This window comes from Eulemur rufifrons, chromosome 17, assembly GCF_041146395.1.
Source record: "Eulemur rufifrons isolate Redbay chromosome 17, OSU_ERuf_1, whole genome shotgun sequence".
Classification (NCBI taxonomy): Eukaryota; Metazoa; Chordata; class Mammalia; order Primates; family Lemuridae; genus Eulemur; species Eulemur rufifrons.
In genome coordinates, this window is record NC_090999.1 from 88,455,466 (window position 1) to 88,478,378 (window position 22,913).

At 34.4% G+C, this 22,913-nt stretch overlaps 1 protein-coding gene across 5 annotated transcripts in view; it reads right to left on the reverse strand.

Moving 5' to 3' along the window:
• Positions 1-22,913, reverse strand: part of CEP120 (centrosomal protein 120) — a 73,877-nt gene that overhangs the window by 35,162 nt on the left and 15,802 nt on the right. For 4 of the 5 annotated variants that reach the window (XM_069492855.1, XM_069492854.1, XM_069492853.1 and 1 more), the window contains 10 exons: positions 18,670-18,818; positions 14,338-14,535; positions 11,950-12,177; positions 10,535-10,751; positions 9,325-9,499; positions 6,804-6,953; positions 5,522-5,704; positions 3,527-3,623; positions 3,271-3,423; positions 1,970-2,059 (listed from right to left, as the gene is read on the reverse strand). In XM_069492855.1, coding sequence (XP_069348956.1) covers positions 1,970-2,059; positions 3,271-3,423; positions 3,527-3,623; positions 5,522-5,704; positions 6,804-6,953; positions 9,325-9,499; positions 10,535-10,751; positions 11,950-12,177; positions 14,338-14,535; positions 18,670-18,818 — 1,640 coding nt within the window. The remainder of the gene's footprint in view (positions 1-1,969; positions 2,060-3,270; positions 3,424-3,526; positions 3,624-5,521; positions 5,705-6,803; positions 6,954-9,324; positions 9,500-10,534; positions 10,752-11,949; positions 12,178-14,337; positions 14,536-18,669; positions 18,819-22,913) is intronic. The other variant, XM_069492857.1, reaches the window with a different exon arrangement.

The window sequence follows — 22,913 nt, forward strand, 5'->3', positions numbered from 1 at the left end:
CATAGCTCACTGCAACTTCAAACACCTGGGCTCAAGTGATCCTCCTACTTTAGCTTCCCAAATAGCTGGGACTACAGGCACACACTACCACGCCCAGCTGATATTTCTATTTTTTGTAGAGACAGGATCTCACTATGTTGCTCAGACGGGTCTCATTCCTGGCTTCAAACGCTCCTCCCACCTCAGCCTCCCAAAGTGCTGGGATCACAGGCATGAGCCACTATGCCCAGACCATCATATTCTATTTTCTAACACGAGTTATTAACTAGCTCATCAATTCAAGCTGAAATGGTAAAAGTTGGATACATGGAAACCAATCAAAAATTTTAACTGAAAAGATCATTATTACCAAAATGAAAACAAACCAAAAGTTACTTCAGGAGGTTTTTTTTACCTCATTACATTAAAACTGATTTTTTTTTTTCAAAAGAAAGTTTAATTATGGCAGAAATTGGATTTGTCACAGTTAATTTTATTAACTTTTCAAAATTTTTCCGGATTTGAATTTTGCAAACCTCAACTCAGAAAAACTCTTCAACAGCATGGAAGAAAATAGCTTAAAGATAAACTCGTCTTTAGATGAAAAATTCAAAAAACCAAAATGATATTTTCCAGCTTCCTCAGATCAATTAATATTATATTAGGTCTGCAAATATTACTTAATATAAAACTCATTTTTAGTAACAGCAAAACTAGTATGATGTTTAAATATATGTGAGGAATTCTAATTATAATTTTTATTATTTGAACATTTCATAAGAATAGAGGCTTTGAAGTAGTCTTGCTATCTTTTTCTTTTAGCTTTTTTTAAAGCTCACTGGTTATTCAAGTTTTTAATGGTTGAGAATTGAGCCAGACAAAGCTGAAACGGTCATTTTAAAGTCAAAGGAGTGTGGGACTTCTGCCTCTACCCATCAAAGACAAACTGCCCACCTCTATGAACACAAATTGAACAACATCTGTGACAGTGTTTTCAGACACTGGGCAATGAGCAGCACAGGACTAGGAACCCTAAGAGACAGGAAGGAAGCAAATGAGGCAAGCCCTACAGAAACTCTAGCTTACTGCCTGAGGGTAATTTCCACACTAGCTCAAGGAAGGAGAACTCAAACAGAGCCTAGCAATCCCGCTCAGTTGAGGAAACAGACTGGATACTGGAGAGGCTGAGGCAGCTGGAATTTGGGAGGAGAAGAGGCAGACTCACAGAGAATGAGCAGTGGAGACATGCAGAGTCATCCCCTCAAATTTGAGGCTGAATACCGACTTAGACACTAATGTATTTCTAAATTCCTAAAATTACAATATTCAAAAATAAGTCTAATTGTCAGGGTTGTTTTATTTAATAAATTGAGTGTAAATGGATAAATACTGAACTTTTCCTCTCTGGAATAAGATCAGATGGTCTCATGTTATCATTTTTAAAGATGTGATTTATTTCATGATTTAATTCTTAAAAGTAGCTTAAACGTTTTTGAGACTTTTTAATTAATATTTATTTTTTTAGGGCTGGGGTCTTGCTCCGTCACCCAGGCTGGAGTGCAGTGGCTCGATAGCTCACCGCAGCCTCAAACTCCTAGGTTCAGAGAATCCTCCCGCCTCAGCGTCCTGAGCATCTCGGACTGCAGGAGCAAGATTTAACTTTCAGACTATAATGTAATTTTTATATATACTGAAACGTGCTATTTTCGTTTTCATACATCAGTAGGCTTTTTCTCTAGAGTAGTCTTTTTTTATATTTATACATGTTTTGAATAGGTAACACAGTTGCATGTTTCAAAATCCAAAAAGCACAAAACATCTTACAGTGAAAAGTCTCCCTCCTACTCCAACCCATCTGTTCACTTCTTCCATACCAACACATAATCACTATAATTAGTTATTCCTTCCAGAGATTTTTCTTTAATGCATATATAAGATGTTATCATTAATATTCTTCCTTTGCTTCCTCAATTTTCTCACAATTTGTTACCTTTTTCTTTACTAGTGATTCTCTCTCTCGGTCCCTTTTCTTCCATTCCTCTGCAAGAGCCTGCATATGAGCCAGTTCTTTCTGCTTTAGCTACAAATGGACGAAAAATAAAATCACAAAAACACCCCAAATATTTCAAATAAATGAATCAGTTCTTTTCAATTAAAGAGCTAATAATAATCACTAATATGTTTTTTTATGCATTCTGTTTTTGTTTTTTTTTAATTTCACATTTTACCTTCATGCCTTGGGTTTGGGAAAGGGAAGGAGTCATGAGTATACAGAGCTGTGATATCTCCCTGTTTCTCAAGTGCAATATGGATCCAAGTTCAAATTGTCTTAAGTTCAGGATGTGGTTCAGAGTCAGCAGAGGTCGCTGCTGCTGGGGAGTATGGGTGTGAGGAGACGTGTTCCTTCCACTTCAGGCCCAGAGTCTGCTGCAGGTTTTCTCCCTAAGGACAGGGTTTGCTCTTGGACCTCTGGTTGGACTGGGGAACAATCCTGTGTAAGTCGCACAAGTTTGTAAGCATCTGAAGACACTACTGCCAGCTCTTCTTTAAATGGATGACCTTAGAGTCCAGCTTCTTCATAACTGTCTTTATCCAGTGATAAAATTAGTTTTCCATTTGATAGGAGGGCAATGCTTTTATTTTCATCAATAACTGTATTGTATGGAAGTGCACAGTATGAACCCTGTAACTGTGACAGTGGGTCTCCACGAGATGCCAGCGGTGTGACTTGGCGTGGCCAAAGTCGGATTTCTCACAGACCCAGGTGGCCAGAACCTCTCATGGCCTGTTGCCATGAGCACCCCGGCCCTCCTTAAGCTCGCTGCCTGTCCCTTTCCTTGCCACGCCTCTTCCCTCTGCCCCATTCTTTTTCTTTCCTTTAAAGACTAAAAGGAGGATATCTAAGGCAAGTCACACTCATACGAGTCTAATTCAGGAGCATATAGGGCTAACAATGGGTTCTGTTTTCTAACTCTCTTGTTTGGAGACTGATGATGCCAGGTTCTAGAAGCATATGCCAAATGAGGACCTGAGATGGAAAGAGTAACCTTCATTCCTAATTTTGTCCAACCATCATGGACAAAATTGGGCATCCTTCTGAGTGAGGACTGCCAAGTTGTCACATTTCAAGTATCTTTTGCATTCTCAATTTTTCTTTAAAAGTTAGGTATTATTGACATTCAAAGAAACTAGATAGGGTACCCATTGAATATAGAAAACCCTGCTATGGAGAAGGAAAAACATGCGAAGTAAACAAAAATAGATTGTTTGAAATGACATTTAAAAAGTAACCTGATTTTCAAAAATGTCTTCTTGCATCTCCTTCCACATTTCTAGTTCAAGTGCTGCTTTGTATTCTAAGGTTTCACGAGGCTCTGTCTGGATCTCTGAAGGACAAGGTGCTGGAGGAAGAGAAGATGGCTTCTGTTGTACAGCAGATACACCCTCGGATATGAATAAAAAGCACATTTAAACAAACACACTCACACATATACATATATTAGATGATCCGTTTTAAAAAATAATTCGATAACTCAATTATATATACCTGAGATGAATCAGAGACAAAGATTTCACGCATTTTTACCAGTCCATAATCTTCTAGAGTCATTGTGTAAGAAAGATCTACTATCCTGTTATTTGACCTACAAATGAAATAAAAAATATTTTAAAATTCATGGAAACATTTTATATTATTTTTCCTTTTATTTCCCCAGTGCTTTAATGTTGAGGAATAAGCAACATTTCTTACACCTGACACTTTTGCTGCTGAAACTGTAGCAGCTTCTACAGTCTTCAAGACCTTCCATATACATGATTTGATCATCACAAACACCCTATTAAGTATATGTCATATTTACTACAGAATGACTTATAACACCTATACATTTTTTGGAAAACTGAGAAGTATAAAGGTAAAATTTAAAATCTTACTGCCTACAGGTAATTGCTACTAATATTTAGTTTATTTCTTCCTCTTTATTTATATGTAGGTACACATGTAGGCATGTATGTTAACATTATACAGTTTTGTCCTGTTTTCCTATTTACATCAGGAGCATTTTTAATTTAAAAATGTAATTTTTACTGCCTATAAAATAACTAATGAATTTATATAATAAAATATATTTAACAATTCCCCTACTCTTGATTATATAGGTTATGCCGAATTCTTTTTTCTATTCTTTTTTGCTGGGATGAACATACTTGTACATAATTCTTTTACTGGATTCAAGCATTGCCTCAGGATAATTCCTAAAAGTAGGATAATTATACATTATTTTGATCGTAACAAGCACCTCTTTGAATCATAGACCTGCATGTAGCATTTATCACTAACTAAACGAAAACAAGAAAAAATATTAGAGGAAAATAAAATCTTGGCAACAAAAAAACCCACCGTTTTATCTAAATCAAATGTATGCCAGTTGAACAAAACTTTAATGAATAGATCTCACAATTAGAGCTCTTAATTAATCAACTTTTACATTTTCTTCTAATCTCACAGATTTCAGAAGAAAGGAATAAAGTAAAATAAAGCACTACTATATCTGAGAGAAATTCCTGAGCATATCTGAAGTTGTCACTTAGGTAAATCTTCTAAAACTTCTCTGTGTACAGAGCAGGGCAATAAAATATTCATAACAGCATTAAAATAGTTTTAATTATTAGTGATTTGGTCATATTCTACTTATGACAGAACAGAATGCAAATTTTTAAGGGAAATTTTTTTTTAATAAAAGGAGTCAAAACAAAAAAATTTTTCAGTTAACCAAACAGCTGATTCTCTAAGACACCTGTTCCCAGATCTCCCAAGTGAATAAAAGTTTTTATAAAATCCTTCAGTCTCTGGAAGTGGCTATGAATGGGGAGGAATACGGGAAGAAATTTCAATAATACTTTTAGATATAAGATTTTTACTGAGCCTTATTTCCTTCTATATCCTTACCATGCTCTAAAGATAAAGGCATATAATAAATAATGTTAAATTTTAATTTTAATTACTAATTTCAAAAAGATAATTAACAAATACTTTATTTAAAACATGTGACAAACTCAAGTTTTTCATCGCGACAATGAAATTCAGGGCAAAAAAACAATTATTTTAAAAACTTCCTCCAACTGCCGAATATTTGTTAACATCCTCAGACTTTAGATTTGAGGCAGAAGTTAAAACATTTTTCAAGTGGAAAAACAGTCACAGCCATTCCCAATGCAAAATAATGTAAAACACTTTATAAATTTAAGCTTGAATTACAAAATAAAAAACTAGATCCTGAATTTTAACTTGTCAGACTAGAGAGGGGAGGGAAAATACTTAGTTTGAGTAAGTACTATAGGACTATAGTAGCAAAGATTCTTTACTTTTGTGAGGTAAAATGGGTATCAGAAAGCTAAAAAGCAAACTGGGATATACAGTCCCCTTAGGTCAAATAAGAAAAATCAGGAAAAAAGAAAATATGAAAGGGTGAAGTTGTGGCTCTTCAGAATGACTGTATGAATAAAAGAGCAAAGGGAAGATCGGTGTTACGAAGTGCATTACCCTTGTGCTGCTATAACAGGGACACTCTCACTGTAAGTCTGACGCCAACACTGTTCACCATTAGAACCTAAAAAGCGAGTTTTTTCTGAAGACAAGATGTTAGAAAGCTGGATTCTTGCAATTCCCAGAAGCAAATCTTTACTCATTTTATCCTTATGCCATAATTCAACCAGCAATGGAATCCTAAGGAAGAGAAAAAAACATGTTCATACCTATTAACTCTGAAGTCTCTTCTGATCCGAACTAAAATCTTTGAATTCTGGCAATGTAGTCAAGATGTTTTTGTTACTTGAAATGTTATCTAGTACAATTGTTAGATTAAAGGCTCAATTTCACAGGAAGCAAAATGAAATACAGTTATGTACCACGTAACGATGTTTCTGTCAATGATGGGCCACATATATGACAGAGGTCCCACAGGATTATAATACCATATTTTTATTACATCTATATGTTTAGATACACAAATACTTACCATTATGTTCCAATTGCCTACAGTATTTAGTACAGTAACATGCTATAACAGGTTTGCATCCTAGGAGCCAAGGACTATATACCATCTAGCCTAGGTATGGAGCAGGCTATCATGTAGGTGTACATAAGAACACTCTATGTTTTCACAGCAATGAAATTACATAATGACTGACATTATTTCTCAAAACGTATCTCCACCATTAAATGACACATGACTGTACTATTTAATTCTCTATACTTCTTTCTATGCAATAAAGGAAACTCTTCAAACATTATTCTCACAAAGATAATTTTTAGTTACCCTTCATTCTTCCTTTTAAAATAATATATAAATTTGAATTGTTATACTCTGAGAAAGTAAAAGACGTTTCACAGATCTCATTTTTTCTTCGTGAGTCCATTTCAGATAAACAGATGAGTAGCACCAGTTCATAGATAAAAAAAAAGAAAACGTAATTTTTTCATTCAGTTAATCAACGATAAAAACAAAATATTTGGTTCTTATTTATCTTCACATATTATACAAAAAAAAAGACAAGACTACTTCTCAAAGCTCCCTCATCTCTCACAGAGCAACTTGGGTAAACAAGCTATGAAAATCTGCAAAGAGCCTTTAAAATAAACCATGTAAAAAACTGTAGCGGAAGCACAAATGCTAAAGACATCATTAGTAAATCAGTTTCTTTATTCTCAAATGTATTAACTGCTATGGATTTAAACCTATAGGAATTCCTTTTCAAAAAGATGCAAATTTTCAAGAGTTGACTTCAGAAAATAACTGATATCATACACTTAGTTTATACATTACCTTAAGAAGGTATCTTGCAGCTGATGAGGCATAGTTGCAAAATCGAACGCACAGTAAGATTGGGGAAGAAACACTTCCATGTTTTTCCGTACTTCTACAGGAGGATTAGTCATAATAGGAGCTGCACTTCCAAAGAATGGATATGAATACCTAGAATTTAAGAAAGTGTTACAATAAAGTTTACAAATGAGATTTTTAGATTTTTTTAAAAAGCAGTATGTGAATATTATAAGCAAATAGAAAATGGTAGAAATACTGAGCTGCCATTTTTTTAAGAGTTCCTTGAGGCCACACATCCTATCTTTTTCATCTTCGCTTCCAGGAACAAATGAGCAGCTTTTGCCATATAGTAAACACTCAAGAAATGCTTGCTAAATTTAATTTGTAAACCTAGTTTCTTTCACGCAATAGTGATCTTTTATGGGCTAAAAAGCCCTTAGTCAACTCCAAAAGGATGTATTCACAGTAACCTGCCTCTGAACAGAGAATCAAGGATGAAAGCAACTCCAAAGTATTAAGGATAAATGAGAGTGACATAACACTATTTCTTCCTTTCATCATAAAACCACACTAAACAGAAGAATGCCTGATTACTGCTGAACTTACTCTGTATTTAAAGCCACATATAAAGATACTATAATGCTCACTTACATTTAATCCTGTATCAAACACTAAAATTTAAACTCTACTTGTAAAAATTGCACAAGAATCCTGTGCATTCACCAAATTCCTATATAATTATATATCCAATGAAATCAAGTCATCTTAGAGAAAATCCATGCCCTAGAATTTTAACCCCCTACCATCCCACTACAGGATCTAATCATTGAAAGGAAAAAAAAAAAATTCAAGAAAGTACTGCAGATTAAACTTTTTCAAATACCAGTGTTACCTCACAAATTCCATTATAAAATTGCAAACTATAATTTCATACCAATGCAGAGCATGATATAAAATTTATCAAACTGAAAAAAAGTTAAATGGCCATTTTAAAAAAGGCTGTAAAATGATTCAAACACACCCACGGTCCTTAACATCTGGTGAATTCTATATAGAGTATTAAGTGGATCGTGACTATTTATTTCCTCTGTTTAGAATATCATTCCCTTTTTTCTTGGCCAAGTGAACTACTATTCTCTCATGTAGACTTATTTCTGAATCTGCCTTCCTCTATGTTTATGTGGCTCATGTACCTCTAATACCAGGCACATTGTTGGCATAATGTAGGCGCTTAATGATTAAACAAATGGTTCTTAAGAAGTAAACACAAAAACTAATATTAGCACTTTCTAAGTGGGCTTGTATAAAGTTCACTCTCACAGCATCTAATTCTAGATCATCCCTATGTTTCTGTGCTTCTAGCCAACATCCTAAGTCTCCTAAGATCAGATTCCCTAGTAGTAGCAGAAGAGAGACCTCAGTTAAAGGAATAGAGATAAAAGACAAAAAAAAAAACCCCTAGAGAATAAGTAATAATTCTATTTCTAAAAGCAATTTTGAGATGTTATATAAACCCTTTGAGAAAAGCTATGCCTGTGAGAGAAAATTTTTTTTCAATTTTGCATTTCAAAATAAATTTTTATTTTGTCAGTATCTAACAAGAGGTAAACTGCAGAAATTAAGCTGAGATGGAAAGATTTTCATTCTATGAATTCACAGTCACACTTAGTGCTGGGTTCTGTTGATTCTGTCCATTATTCATACCAAAGCATAAGAGGATTTGGGAAACAACTTGATAAGGAATAAAAGAACTGAAAAATCAGATGCAAGCATGAGGTGATATATGCATTTAAAAGCATGCCTCAAATGATAGCAAGAAGCAATGTGTACTTGCTGAGACTCATAGAAATGGCAATTCATGATGACACTAAGATTTTCTCACTTTAATCACAGAAAGACCAAGAACTTTATTTCAAATGATGTTTATGCCAAAGAAATTTATAAGATGCTAAATGTGCCAAACTAAACACATTATTCTATTACATTTAATTTATACTGTAGCCACAAATCTATAAAAATGTAATTTTATTAAAAACTAATACGTAAAGCGGTTTAGCTGACTTATATATTGAACAGTGTGAACATATTCCACTTACAGCTCATTAAGTATAGTGTTTAGATTCATAGCTATAAAATGTAGATATCAGGAATAAAACCTCCCATGATAATATAGTTTCATAGAAAAATCAGCTACTATACTACCATTATTTTGACCTGTAGCACCTTTTTCCAGAAAAAAAAAAAATTAAAGTTTAAGAGCTGATGTGTTTTAAACAGCAGCATTAATAAATTATTTTAAATGCCAACAATTATTATAGCAGAATAGGTAAGACCACTCACACCACTACTGCCACCATGGTTTAAGTTCAAAGTCATTACAATATTAACCTTCCCCACTTTCAGTCCACTAATTTAACAAATGTTATATTATAACTTCTTTGTAACATTTCTCTCTGCAACTCCCCAGAGAAAAGGCATTGCTCTTCAGAAAATAATACTTTGAAACAAAATCAAATCACACCTTAATATACAGTTGATTGGAAAACCAATTTCCAAGGCATGGACACTTCTTAAGTCTATTGAAAAGCAAAAATGATGTGATGTTGCTGGAACAGCAATCTTCTGTCCTGAAGCTGTTTCTGAAGCATTGGATGCAATCGCTGGCTGAGCCAGTGAAGCAGGTACAGAAGAACTGGCTAAAAAGAACAGGGGGAAAAAAAAAATCATTCCACTTGCTACCAGTTTCTCTTAAATTATTCATATAATTTAAAGCTATCATCTCATTTATGTTCAAGCAAGGAATTTGATTACTTTGTCTTATGAACATATGAATTGAGGCATAAGTATCTAAAAGTGACTTGCTGAAATTACTGAGGCTTTAATTCTCATTCCAGAATTGTGCAAAGAAAGAGCTTACTCTCAACACATATTGCACAACATAAAAACATACAGAACCGATATCGAGTGCAGACTAGCAGGCACTAACCTATTTCCAACAGGTAGCTGCACCTAACTTAGCATTCAAAGGGTTATATTTGAGACTTACTGAGACGCAATGACATCACTTTTTGAAAAGTAGTTTTGGTTATTTTAGGCACATATGAAATAGTCTAACAAGGAGCTAAAACTTGAAAAGACAGAGATATCTAGTCTAACCCTATTAGAGACCAGAGCTGTGCAACGAGTGGCCCAAGTCATACAAATACTCAGTTGACAGAGATGTAACTTGCACCAAAGACTTCTAACTCCTAATCCACTACTGATAACTTATAGTACTAACTATAACTATAGACCCTTTATGCAACGGGTCAAAATATTTTATAAAACCAGATAAACATCCATTCTCAGATTTTTAATTTTAGGATCAAAAATATTAGGAGTTTACAGTAAGAATCAGTTAATAGCTCTTTTCTCAAAAATTCCAATGAATTCAAGATATGAGAGTTTAACAGTTTAAAAATTTGAAAGAACTATGTTCTTTAATTTCTTTTGACTAGGATATTTCCAGTATGAAAGTAAAATGAAAAATCCTCTTATCTTAATTTCGAAAATTCTATTATGCAGTTGGAGAGATCACAATGACTTTAAAGGGAAATTTTTTATATCACCACACATTACTGATTCTTAAAAGATCCACAATTTTTACTTACAAGCCATGAAAGTTCTCAGAGTCATTTATTAGATGGCTGCAAAATGCAATACCTAAAAGATCTGTAAAAAGAACATCTTACCCTTTGGATTCTGTCTGGTGTCCTTGTCATATTGTAAGCTTTCCACTTCACTTCCTGTGACATCATCTTTTATTGGAGGTGACTGGTTGTGAGGTGGAACAGGGGATATGCTTGGTGATTTTGGCCCAGTAAGTGTCTTCTCCTTTATGGGGGTTAAAACTCTCTTCTTTGAATGCTCTGGCTCATGTTCATTCTGGGTCTTTAATTCAATTAAAGACTAAAAACAATTTTTAAATAAAGTATGATTTGCAAAGAACTTTCCTTCACAATTAAGCAAAAAACTTGGCGTTGTTTTTTTTAAAAACACAAGCTTCCTTTCACAGTTTGGATATTCCTAGTCTATTTTTCTTCATAATTTGCAAATTTTCTTATAGCATCTAGGACCAGAAAAAGGAAGATGAACAGGAAGGAAATATGATATCCAGAGCTGAGGACCAAAATGCATCCTAATGGGTAAGAAGGGACATTTGAGAAAAGAAGTCAGGCACAGGTGTCCCTGGGAATGGTTATTCCTACCAAGGCAGCACAATGGAGAACTATACTTCTAAAAAGAAAAAACAGATGTCTTGTATGATTTTTTTTTTCTCTCCTTTACTCCACTTCCCTCTAAAAATATATGCATATATATCTTTTAAACATTCACTTCAGCTTTTCTACCTTTAATTTAAAATCTACATGAAGACAAACTCTTTGAAAGAACAAGACAAAGCTGATTCTAGGTGTAGATATAATAAAAATATATACATATTCAAATAAATGCCCATCTTTGTTACAAAAACTGCCTGAAGGGCGTAAGAGGACTACAAAGCATTAATGAACCAAGAATCTTATTTTAGCTCAGGCTGCGTCAACCAAAAAGATAACATGAAATGCAGATTCCCAGAAAATAGGTCTAAGAATATTCTCTTTTACTGGAGTTCCTTTTCTGCCATAACCATTGAGTTGGGAGGTTCTCATTTAGTAGTAGAATGGTTTCCACTGCACAAGAAGACTATCCCAGAGGCTAAGAGGGCTCTGGATACAGTCAATTATAAAGCACAAAAGTAGCAGCCATAGCACGTTTTAGAAGGGTCTTTTGAAAAAGGAGGTATCATATAACATAGGCCTGCAGTCCCCAACCCCCGGGCCATGGTCCAGTACCACTCTATGGCCTGTCAGGAAATGGGCTGCGCACCACACCGGCCACTCCCCGCCCTCCACGAAACCTCACCCACCCACCCCCAGTCCGTAGAAAAACTGTCTTCCATGAAACTGGTCCCTGGTGCCAAAAAGGTTGGGGACCACTGATGTACGTCACTAATTAAGAATAATAAATATATTCTCATGCCAGGTAACTCTTCTGAAGTTCCACTTTTGTAAGCAACCATGAGTGAGACTAGAGAAGCTGGGGGAACAGAAGGAGGGCCACTACTTGCCTGGGAGTCTATGCCTTCTCTCTGCAGGGCCACAGACACTCCCACAGTTGGGGCTAGCTCAACAGGAATAGGTGCAAGCTTTTGTTTGGCCCGGTTTGGAGGGTCAAGGGTAAAAGCACCCTCGATGGTGACTGGGCGGTGGTTGATTTCAGTACTGCCCTTTTTCAGTAATCCAGTTAAAGGTATTTCTGTACTCCCAAGTGACTGGTCTCCACAGCAGAGATGGATCTAATATGAAAGGGAAAATCACAATAGGGCTTTATACTTTTTCCTCTCTCCTGAACACCATGAAGTTATAAAATGCTTCATAGAAGGAAAACATAATACAGGTTACCTCACTGACCTGCAGTGACTAAGTAATGAATTCTCATACATGATTGTTAAACCCGGTGATAAAACACAAAGTTTACTAATAACACAATAATAGCTATTACTTCTTTTCCTTTTCCAATATTATATAGTTATGTTATCACCCTTTTTTTTCTTTCTTTGGTGAACTACGGTTACTTTACTATTTTTTTACTATGCCACTTTGCATATGCAAATTACATAATATAATGGATTCATTAATTTAAATAGAAAACAAATACTTCAACATTTTTCTATTTCCATTTTATCATTAACTTAAACACAGTTCTAAAAAGTAAGTCAGTGGATCAACCTTGATTTGAAATTTAACACATTGTCACACTAGAAAAAAAAAGTTTTGTTGGGGCTACAGTGTTTTATTACAAAAGTAGAATAAAAAACTTAAAAAACAAAACAATCCTTTCTAATTTAATGAAAAATTTGCTATTTTTTATTGTTTTCTGTGCATGAGTTATATGCAACTAAACTGTCAATATTACTTGTAACAATAAGAACATCAACAAGTAAGATTTTCATGAACCAACCAACTGAAGTTACATATGCTTCATGAGGCCCCAGGCTTAAAACCAGTGTGAGTTAAATACCACTCACATAGCAGTTACTGTGTTAAAAACCTCAAATAATTTTATTTTATTCACCCATAAAATATCTTGAGTGTTTCTCTCTCTTCTTGCTTTTCAGACTTTATATATAAAACAGAGTGCTTAATAGTAAAACGCAAAACAATACTTCTGGGGTGGAATGTACTGTTAATCACCGATAGCTAATAAAAAGTTCAACATTACCACTTTTTGACAACTACAAAAAAAGAACAAACTGTTCCAGGTATATGTTATACAATTACTCTTTTCCCTTACTATATTGAAGATGTCAATATAGTACTGTGCATCAATATAGGAATTGTGTATTTCTATAAACAATAAGCAATCACTACATAAAAATATATTTAGCTCTAATATTAGCAGTGACAGAGTTAAGAAACTTGTAACTTTGTCTTGACATGAGGTGCAATAATGGGCTGGAGAAAAGTATTTTTATGACTTAAATGTCCTCCAAACTAATAAATCAACACTTTTGGTTAGGATTGATATATTAGATACAGAATAAAATTCAAACTGCTTTTTCCTGCATTTCATCATTTTATATAGTCTTCAGTTTGCTAAATATCTAGGGTTTAGCAGAACCATCTTTAAAATTCAGTTCTACTAAAATTTCTTAATGCCTCTTTTCACCTCCTGCACAAAATGCAAGCAAAGTCGAATGACTGAGGTTACTTTAAACAAATGGCTATCTAACCCTATATATCACTACCCCATCTTAGTTTGATCAAAAGCAATTGTCATAAAAGAGAAGAGTAATTTTCCCTAGGCAAGGTTCACTTTTAAATGGAGTCCAATTTAAAAAGACTTTACAATGGGTGCAGTGCGCACCCTCTGGGAGATGGATGTGCTTATAGCTCTGACTCGGGCAGGGAAAAGGCAATATATGTAACCTAAACATTTGTACACCCATAATATTCTGAAATAAAAAAAAGAAAGAAAGAAAAAATACTTCATATTCATAAAAAAAAAATACAAAGACTTTACAAAATATACTTAAGGGCAGCTTTTAGAAAGTTGTCTTATCTCTGTTTGTAATGGCAATAAGGTACATAAATTCTGAAATCAAGAGTGTGATCTGTGTGCCTACACCTACCATCTCCATTAACAATAATGAAATCTTACCTGTGCCCACAGCTTTAGCTCCAGGTATAATTTTTTTTTATAAAGGACTGATAACTGATATACCTCTTTTCTCAATAACTGGATAAGGAAGAGAGGTGTTACCTCCTAAAATTCTGTAAAGTAACTTTATTCTCCTAAAGTAACTGTAATGCCAATGACTTCATGATTCAAGATAATACCTAAAAAATTAAAAGATGTGACAGAAAGATGACCTCTACTTAAATAGGATAGAGTTCAGGTACTAAACTAATGTTTAAAAAATGATCTCCAATAGAAAACAATTTTCTGAACTTACCTGTAGTTTAGACTGAAGAGCCAGGTAAACACGAAGAATTTCTACACTACTACGTATGCGAACAGATGCTCTCTCTGGCTCAAAGTTTGGGTTGATCAAATCATTGAACGGTTCATTTGTAACATCATTTCCCAGTAAAGAGTAGTAAAAGAAAAACTCAGGCTGTCTTTCTGGAAGTTTCATGGTACATGGAATTAACTAAACATTTGAGGAAAAAGAAAAGAGTATTACTTTCTAAACCACTAAATATGCTTAAGTATGTCTGTTGCACTCCAAAAATATTTGCCAAAATGTTGATGATACTTAATGTCTTAAAATTAACCAAATAAAATTCCTAAATTTTTATCAAATTACTAGTTTGATTAATTTTTAAAGGGTTGTCTTAGAAAAATACAAAGAGACTAAAAGACTTTTTATAGATTATTTTCTTTTAAAGTTTTCATTTTATTCAACTGGTCCATGAAAGAATAAATGAAAGTTCTTTTTAGAAGAAAGGGGTCAAATATTTTAAACTGAGCTTTCCTTATTTTCACATACTTTATCTCATCTTATCTTTACTCCACCATCAGAGAGTCTACTTTATAAATGAGAAAAGGTTAAAAAAATTAATCAAGGTTATTTAATACATAAAATTTTTAATAAAAAAGTTTTTTAGCTACTCTGTCAAAATTCAGAGACCTATAAATTAACAGTTGCCAAAAAATCGCCCTTTGTACTATAAGTGTTACTTTTCAGAGTTCCTAGTTTCATGGCCACAATATGACTAAGAGATGGAATTCTTGTCTGATAAAAATATCTTCTAAAAGAACTTTAATGTTTACTAGAACATGTTACACAATAAACTATAAACAATAAATGTGTCCATCAATAGTTGGCTTCAATAGTTATCATACAGTATGGCTGCTAAATAATGATATACTGACATGAAAGTTATGTAAGACACTGTTGGTTAAAAATAAAAGTTACAGGATAGTTTGTATAGTTTTTGAAAATAAAAGTGCTAACTGCTTAGATTATAATAATAGCACAGTACCAGACATATAATAAATGTAAGTTATTTCAATTCTGTACTTGAAAATGATTTTATGTTTAACTGAGTAAATTTTAACCATCTAGACTTAAATATATTGAGAGGAGCCCCTTTGCACCTATAATTGTTAAGAGTATAAATTCTATTCAGAACCCAACCACAACTCTGGTTCAATCAGTGACTTGATATAAAACCTTGGAAAAATTATTTAATTGTTCTATGCTTCCATTTCTTTTATGGTTGTTGGAAGGATTAAAAGAGATAATACATGTTCAACACTAGGACAGTACCTAGCACTAGGTAGCTATTGTTATGTAAGAATGGGAAAATATCTAGGAAAACATACTACCCTTAAAAGCAACTATTTCAGAGTAGTTTAATTAGAGGAGATTTTTTTGTTTTCCTTTACTTTCTTCCATAATTAGAAAGCAATAAAAATGTTAAGAAACAAACATGCTCCTTATATATATCATGATACATTTAATTCCAATAATTCTCACCGCGCAGAGATTCTTTTAAAAATCCTTTATTATCCTGGAATTTAGAGACTATGTTTTTTTCCTAACCTTAACTTTCAATATTTAAAAAAAGGAAGCAAGAATATCAGCATCCAGTTTTCTTGCTCCAAATTCTGTCCTCTATTCTAATACAACTTTATAGTAACATGCAAAGTCACTGATTTGCATGTGAAAGTTTGTTAAATTTGTTTATTGCAAGAGGCTTCCTCACATTGCCTTTGACTAGGTAGAGAAGAAAAAACTAAATAGCTAGTTTCACCCCAAATAGAAACAATGTAACCATTAAGCAGTAGTGCTTCCTACTCTCTTCTGCCTTCAACCCCTGAAAACCCCAAATCCCCCTGTTGACTATATGGATTTTTGCCTTTTTTGTATAAACGGAATCATACAACATATGGTCTTTTGTGTCTGGCTTCATTCACTCAGCATGTTTTCAACATTCATCCATGTTGCAGAATGCATCAGTACATCATTCCTTTTATAGCTATATTTAATAATGATATTCCATCATGTGGGTATACCACATTTTGTTTTTCCATTCATCTGTTGATGGACATCTGGGTAGCTTCCACCTTTTAGCTTTTCTGAATAGTGCTTTTATAAATATTTGCATACAAGTTTTCATTTGAACACCTGTTTTCAAAACTTTTGGGTATATATAGGAATAGAATTGCTAGATCAAGTGGTAATCCTGTTTAACATTCTGAGGAATCTATCTGGCTTAATTTTTTATAGAGATAATAAACAGCTTGCCAGGCATCCATCTATGTTGTTTTTGAACTAAACTGAAGAGTAACTTGTCCCAATAAATCCCCTTGTATTACCCAGAACTGTTTCAGTTTTAGTTATGGATTCAATAAATAACACAAAAAGCCTTAACCATACAAATGTAGCTTCTCACATACAAACCATATAGTAGGCACTTTACTAATATTATTTATCTCACTTCTCATGCCCATCTGCAAAGATGGTAATATCATCACTATACAACTATACAATTCAAGGCTCAGAAAGGTTATGTAATATGCCTAAATTAAAGGAGCTAGTAAATATTGAGAATGAGTTTTCAACTCAAATCTATCTTACTCCAGATCTCTTAAGAGGCAAGAGGGCATAATACGGGAACAATACAGCTTAAAAAGTGACCATATAGTCAGAAATACCTCAGCCATTTACTAGCTATAAAATCTTCGTAAAACTTGGTTTCCTCGTGCCTAAAATGAAAATAATTAACCTCTAAAGTTGCAGTAGGATTAAATGCAACATATGCAAAGTAGTTAACACAATGCCTATTATACAGAACATACCACAAACTGATCAATAAATATTAACAATTATGCCTCCCTAGAGAAGAGAAAAAAATAAAATGGCAGTCTAAAATGCTTTGCAAGTATGTTAACCACACAATAAAAATAGAGTAGACTCCTAATTATCTGACACATACACAAGAGTGTTCTGATGTGGCTAGTAAATAAAAGGACAATGGACATCTGGCTTTCCCTGCAATCCACACATAAAGCTTTGTGAAGAGAAGAAGAAAAATAATGAAACTGATGGGGAAAGACAAAAGGACATATACATCAGTGAGGAAATGACCATATCAAATTAGGAGAGAAAAAGTAAATGCTCAAAGAACACATAATAAAGTTCTTTTTGTAGTAGGCAGGAATTCAGTATGGCAAAGTAAATGCAATTCCTGAGGAAAATCTTTTACCTGATACATCTTGCTGGTCAAAAAAAGTCGTGGTCATTAATTGCATATTTCACTTGTGAACATGTACTATGTGGGAATTTTGTTCCTCTGAAAGTGAATAGTCTGATAAAAATTTTACAGTCATAAGCCATAGTCTCTATTTTTGAAAAAATTTATTTCAGCTGCTACAGACGACACAACATCAAGAAAAGAGGACTTGATCCTGAGACAGTGAATGGAATAACAACTAATTTTGTGTTGAGCCACTTTTGGGAAGAGGCAATCTACCACGGACCCTGAGCATCCGCGTACGTCTGGCTGAGTGTGCCAAGACTGCAAGGATCTGACCACTCATTTACCTATTCCATTTCCCATGGTTGTTTACGTAGCTGGTAACCTTGAGAGATAAGGTAACATGTCTAGACAAAAACCAGGACTGCTTACTGCTTATAATAAAAGTGGTGAATTCCCCAAATTTAGCTTCCTCAGCTGTGACAAAACCCACTGTGTGCAGAGCAACCACTTGGGCCCCTCTGTGTAGTTCCCATGGGACTGGGCTAGGGGCCCTGAAGGAAATAAACCAATATTCACATTGCTTGCTGTGCGGAGATAATAAAGTCCTTTGTTTCTCCTCACAAAACCTTGTATCTTCTGCCAATAACCATGACAGTAACATGCTAATTTGTTAGCTTATAAACAAGATAAAATATAATCACCGACCTGACAGGCATTAAGTATTCCTGACAGAAAGTGTTCCCAATATTGCAAATTACCCAAAAAGTAAATTAAAATATCCTTTCATGTCAGTCCTTATCATGCCACATGGCACAATGGAAAACAATGTTTCCTGATGGTCATTCTCCTAAATCCTGAGAGATTTTACTTATTCTCAAGATCATCAAAATCTATTCTTTTCCTAAAGCAAAAATGCTTTCTTCCTGGTATGGAAAAAAAAAAACAAAACATTTTTCAAATTCATTTTTAAAATGTAAAAAAATGTACTAGAAAATTTTTTCAATACATAAAAGACAAAATTTTAAAAATAAATAAAGTTTTCAAATTTTTTGGGAGTGACTACCAGAGAGTCTTACCTGCTCCAACTGGGTGGCAAATGCGATGGTCACGGACATAATGAAGGAATCAGTACAAGACTCTGCTGGTCCAATCTGATGGTAGCCGCCCTCTTCGTTCAGCACTGCCACAATGTCCTTGGGGTCGAGTCCAGACAGGCTGGCAGCCACTTTACAGAGAAAAGCATAATTATAATACTCTGTAGTTTGCCATAACCCATTATAAGATTTTATTTTTTTTTTATTTTTTTTTTTATTCTAGACTACTCCAAGTAAGCACCATTATAAGATTTTAAAAGCTGATTATATTTTTTAATTTGCCTGGCAATTTTCATGGTACAGTTAATATTTCAATAAGGTTTGCTTTAATCTCTTATAAACTCTCCAAAGAAACCTTATTTAACCACTATTTTCTTTCTGTACATAAAAGCTATATTCTGAAATATGATAACATTTAAAAACTCTAATAAACTACTTGGAAAAGGCATCTAACGTAGGTTTCCCTAGTGAATCTAAACTGGGAAGTGAAGAAGCAGCTAGACTTGGCTAAGAAGAAAAGAGTAAACAGAATGGGGGAGTGAAAAAAGAGTGTTCTAGACAGAAGGAACAATATGTTCAAAGACACAGAAGCAAGAGAAAGCATGTGGTTAGAGAACTGAAATAGGTGTGGTATGCTGAATGACAGAGTGAGAACTGACACGTAGAAAGAGGTGAGACTAGAGAGGAAAGCAGAGGACATATCATTAAGGGTTTTCTTGAATGCTATGTAGAAACATTTGGATAGTTTTCTAAGAATAAGAGAAAAATCATGAAACAATTTTGAGAAGAAAACTGATATAATCAAATAGGCTTCAGTATGAGAGACTGGAGAGGGACAAGGGTTATTCAAATTGATTTAAAAAACAGCCACACACAAACACTGTAATAGATAATCTCAATGTTGGTAGGCAGACACTAGTACAACCTATTGGAGGGTTATGTATCAGGGCTTATCAAAATTTTATTAATATATATGTGTACCCTATAAAAAAAAGCAATCCCTCTTCTAGGAGTTAATCCTAAAGAAATGTGCTTACCGTAGCACTGGCTGAAAATAGTATAATGAAAAAGAGCACAGATATTTGAGTCACGTAGACCAAGGTTCCAATCCCAGTTCTGTCATTGTATAAGGAAACTATATGATCTCATTTAGTCTCCTTTTCTTCTACAAAGCCTTTATATAGTTGTTAAAAGATCAAATTAAATAATGAAAGAAAGTACTTAGCATAGTATCCAACACATTAAGCACTTCAATAAAGGTAGCCATTATACGGTAAGGCCAGCAAAGCTTAGAAATTAAAATAATAACCATGACAGGTTTCTCACTGTCAGGGAAGGGAGTTACAAATATGGAAAGTGAGAAAACTAGAATAAATCTTGTGGTACAGGATTGGAATTGAAGGTGTCAATGTGAATTCATGCTGTTCAATATATATGAATAAATATAGATGAAAAGGTGTATGTGTGCCACAGTTTCAATGTGTGCTCTCCAAATCTCATTAAAACTTAATGGCTGATGAGTTGGTATTAAGAGGTGGGGCCTTTAAGAGATGTAAAGGTCATGAGGGCTTCTCCCTCGTGAATGGGATTAGGTGCCCTCATAAAAGGGCTTGAAGGAGGGAGTTCCTCTCTTGGCCTTCGGCCTTCCACCATGTGAGGATGCAGCAAGAAGGCCCTTCCCAGATGCCAGTCCCTTGATCTTGGACTTCCCAGACTCCACAACTGTGAGAAATAAATTTCAATTCTTTATAAATGACCTAGTCTGGGATATTCTGTTACAGCAACATAAAATGGCCTAAGACAATACGCACATGTACAAATGTGTGTTTGTATATATGCGTGTATGCGTACATACGTGCACAAATTCCCTAACTTTATCTACTGAAAGGGTCTGGGAGCAGTGACACCCCAGTAGCAACTGGCATACCTAGTACCTACATCTGGACTTCTAAACATCATTCTTTACTAAAAGGAAGCAAGACTCCTTAGAGAAATGGTTGAATCCAGGGCTGACACAGGGAAAGCACAAGATAAGCCAGGAACATCTTCCTGTGCCAGAAAATAATAAAAGCTGAAAGAATTATGGAGACAGTAAAAAGGAAACAAATGCAGCTTGAAGGGGCTGCCCAAATCTGGAACAAATAGGTAAGAATAGCTAACATTGTAAAACACTAAATAAAAAGAGAAAACTATAAATCCATACTGATATAAATAAATGAATAAATTGAAGGTTTAACAAGGAACGGTATCTTTTCATAATTCCACAATTCTGCCCCACCAAAGATTTATTAATTACAAAGAAAAAAGAGTAAGTTTACACTTAAGAACACTGATATACACCACCTTAATCAAGGTGAACATTACTAGGAATGGGACAAATAAAAATTGTGCGCCACTTGATAGGATGCAATGAGAACACAGCATCACTTCTGTGATATTTCCATCAAAGATGCATAACCTAAACCTAAAATTAGACAAACCCAAGTCAAGGGACATTCTAAAAGTTAACTGGCCTATAATCTTCAAAATTTCAAGGTCATGGAAAGATCAAAGAACTATTTCAGACTAGAGTAGAATATACAGACATGACAATGAAATTCAACACCTGATTCTAAACTAAATCCTTTTTTTATAAAGGAAATTGTTGGGAAAACTGGTAAAACCTGAATGAAATTAGATAGTAGCAATGTATCAATGTTTCATTAATGTAATAAGGTTACATGTGCTAATGTATCAATGTTAATTTCCCAATTTTTATGAATATGTCAGGGTTATGTAGGAGAATGTCCTAATAAACACTCAAATATTCAGGTGCACTAAATAGCAAATTCCTCTCCAATGGTTCAGGGAAAAACATTCTTTTTTAAAACATGTTTCTAACTTTTTTGAAAGTTTGAGATTGTTTCACAATAGAAAAAAATTCTAAGAAACTTTTTTTAACTGGGAAAAAAATACTGAATGCTCTAGAATCTGACTTCTAGGTTCTTATTCCAGCTTCACTACTTACAACTTACAGCATTTTGGCAAAACACATCTCACAATTCAGTTTTCCCATCTCTTGAGTTTATGGTGCCTATGAGCTATTCAAATGAGTATGTCCAGGAGGCAGGTGATTATTTGGGTCTGAAGGCCTGGGTGGGGGTCTTCAGCATAGAAAGAGTACAACTGATGCCTGGAGAATTGATAAGATCACACAGGAAGAGTATGTAAAGACTGAGAGGAGATTTCTTTAATATATAAAAGTTGGGAAGAAGAAAAAAAGCCTAAAGGAGGTTAAGAAGAACTGGTGAGAGAAGTTGAAGGAAAAGTAACTGTTGTTAAAATACTGAACTATAATTCCTATCATCTCAATCCAAAAGGCAATTCTCAACTCACAAACTTTTGGGACAAGACAACTATTCATAAATTCACTGCTCTTAACTAAGAATATATGTGCCCGTACAAGCATTGTTTCTTACATCAACCTCATAACATGTAAGTCTCAGACATTCTGTACAACATGACTGAAACATAGTAGAGTACCAATTGTACTATTTCAATTTCACTATTTGCTTCTCTCCTTTCCAGAAGAAACTTATCTTCATCCTCCATAGATCAGAAAGGTTACAAAATAGGTATAATCACAAAATAGTAGAGGAAAGGCCTTTAAAGGCCATCTCATCTAATTCCATCATTTTACCTAAGAGAAAATTGAGACTGAAAAACATTTAAAAAGAAATATGGGGTCCAGAATGCAAGAAGGCTTAGAAGTCTTCCCTCCACCCTAACAACAAATAAAAAGCTGAACAAACTGAAACATTAACAATTCTTCATATATCCATGAGAGAAGTGTGGTTTCAAGAAAACTGCTGTTCCCTCAAACAGGAGAGACAGGCAGGTACAAAGAATCGCAACTTACTGGAGCCGAAAGGTCGCTGGGAACCAGCGCGGGAGTAGGACACCTGACCCGTAACTGATGAATTGCCAGTGGCTCGGTGTGAACCAGCCTGAGAGCTAAAATATTCCAGGGGGACCCAGTCATAAGGGGGCCCCAAACTTTTGTGAGTTTTACCTCTACGAGCTCTATAGGTCCTCACAGTGAGTATCAGAAAAAAACCTCTTTGTGCTTCTGCCAGGGGGAAGGGAAAAGCAATCATTTTGAAATACACCGGAGAATTCTGTTCTTGTTAACAAGCCTGCCCTCAGGAGAATCTATTTAACCAGAGACTGACCTGTTGTGGTTATAT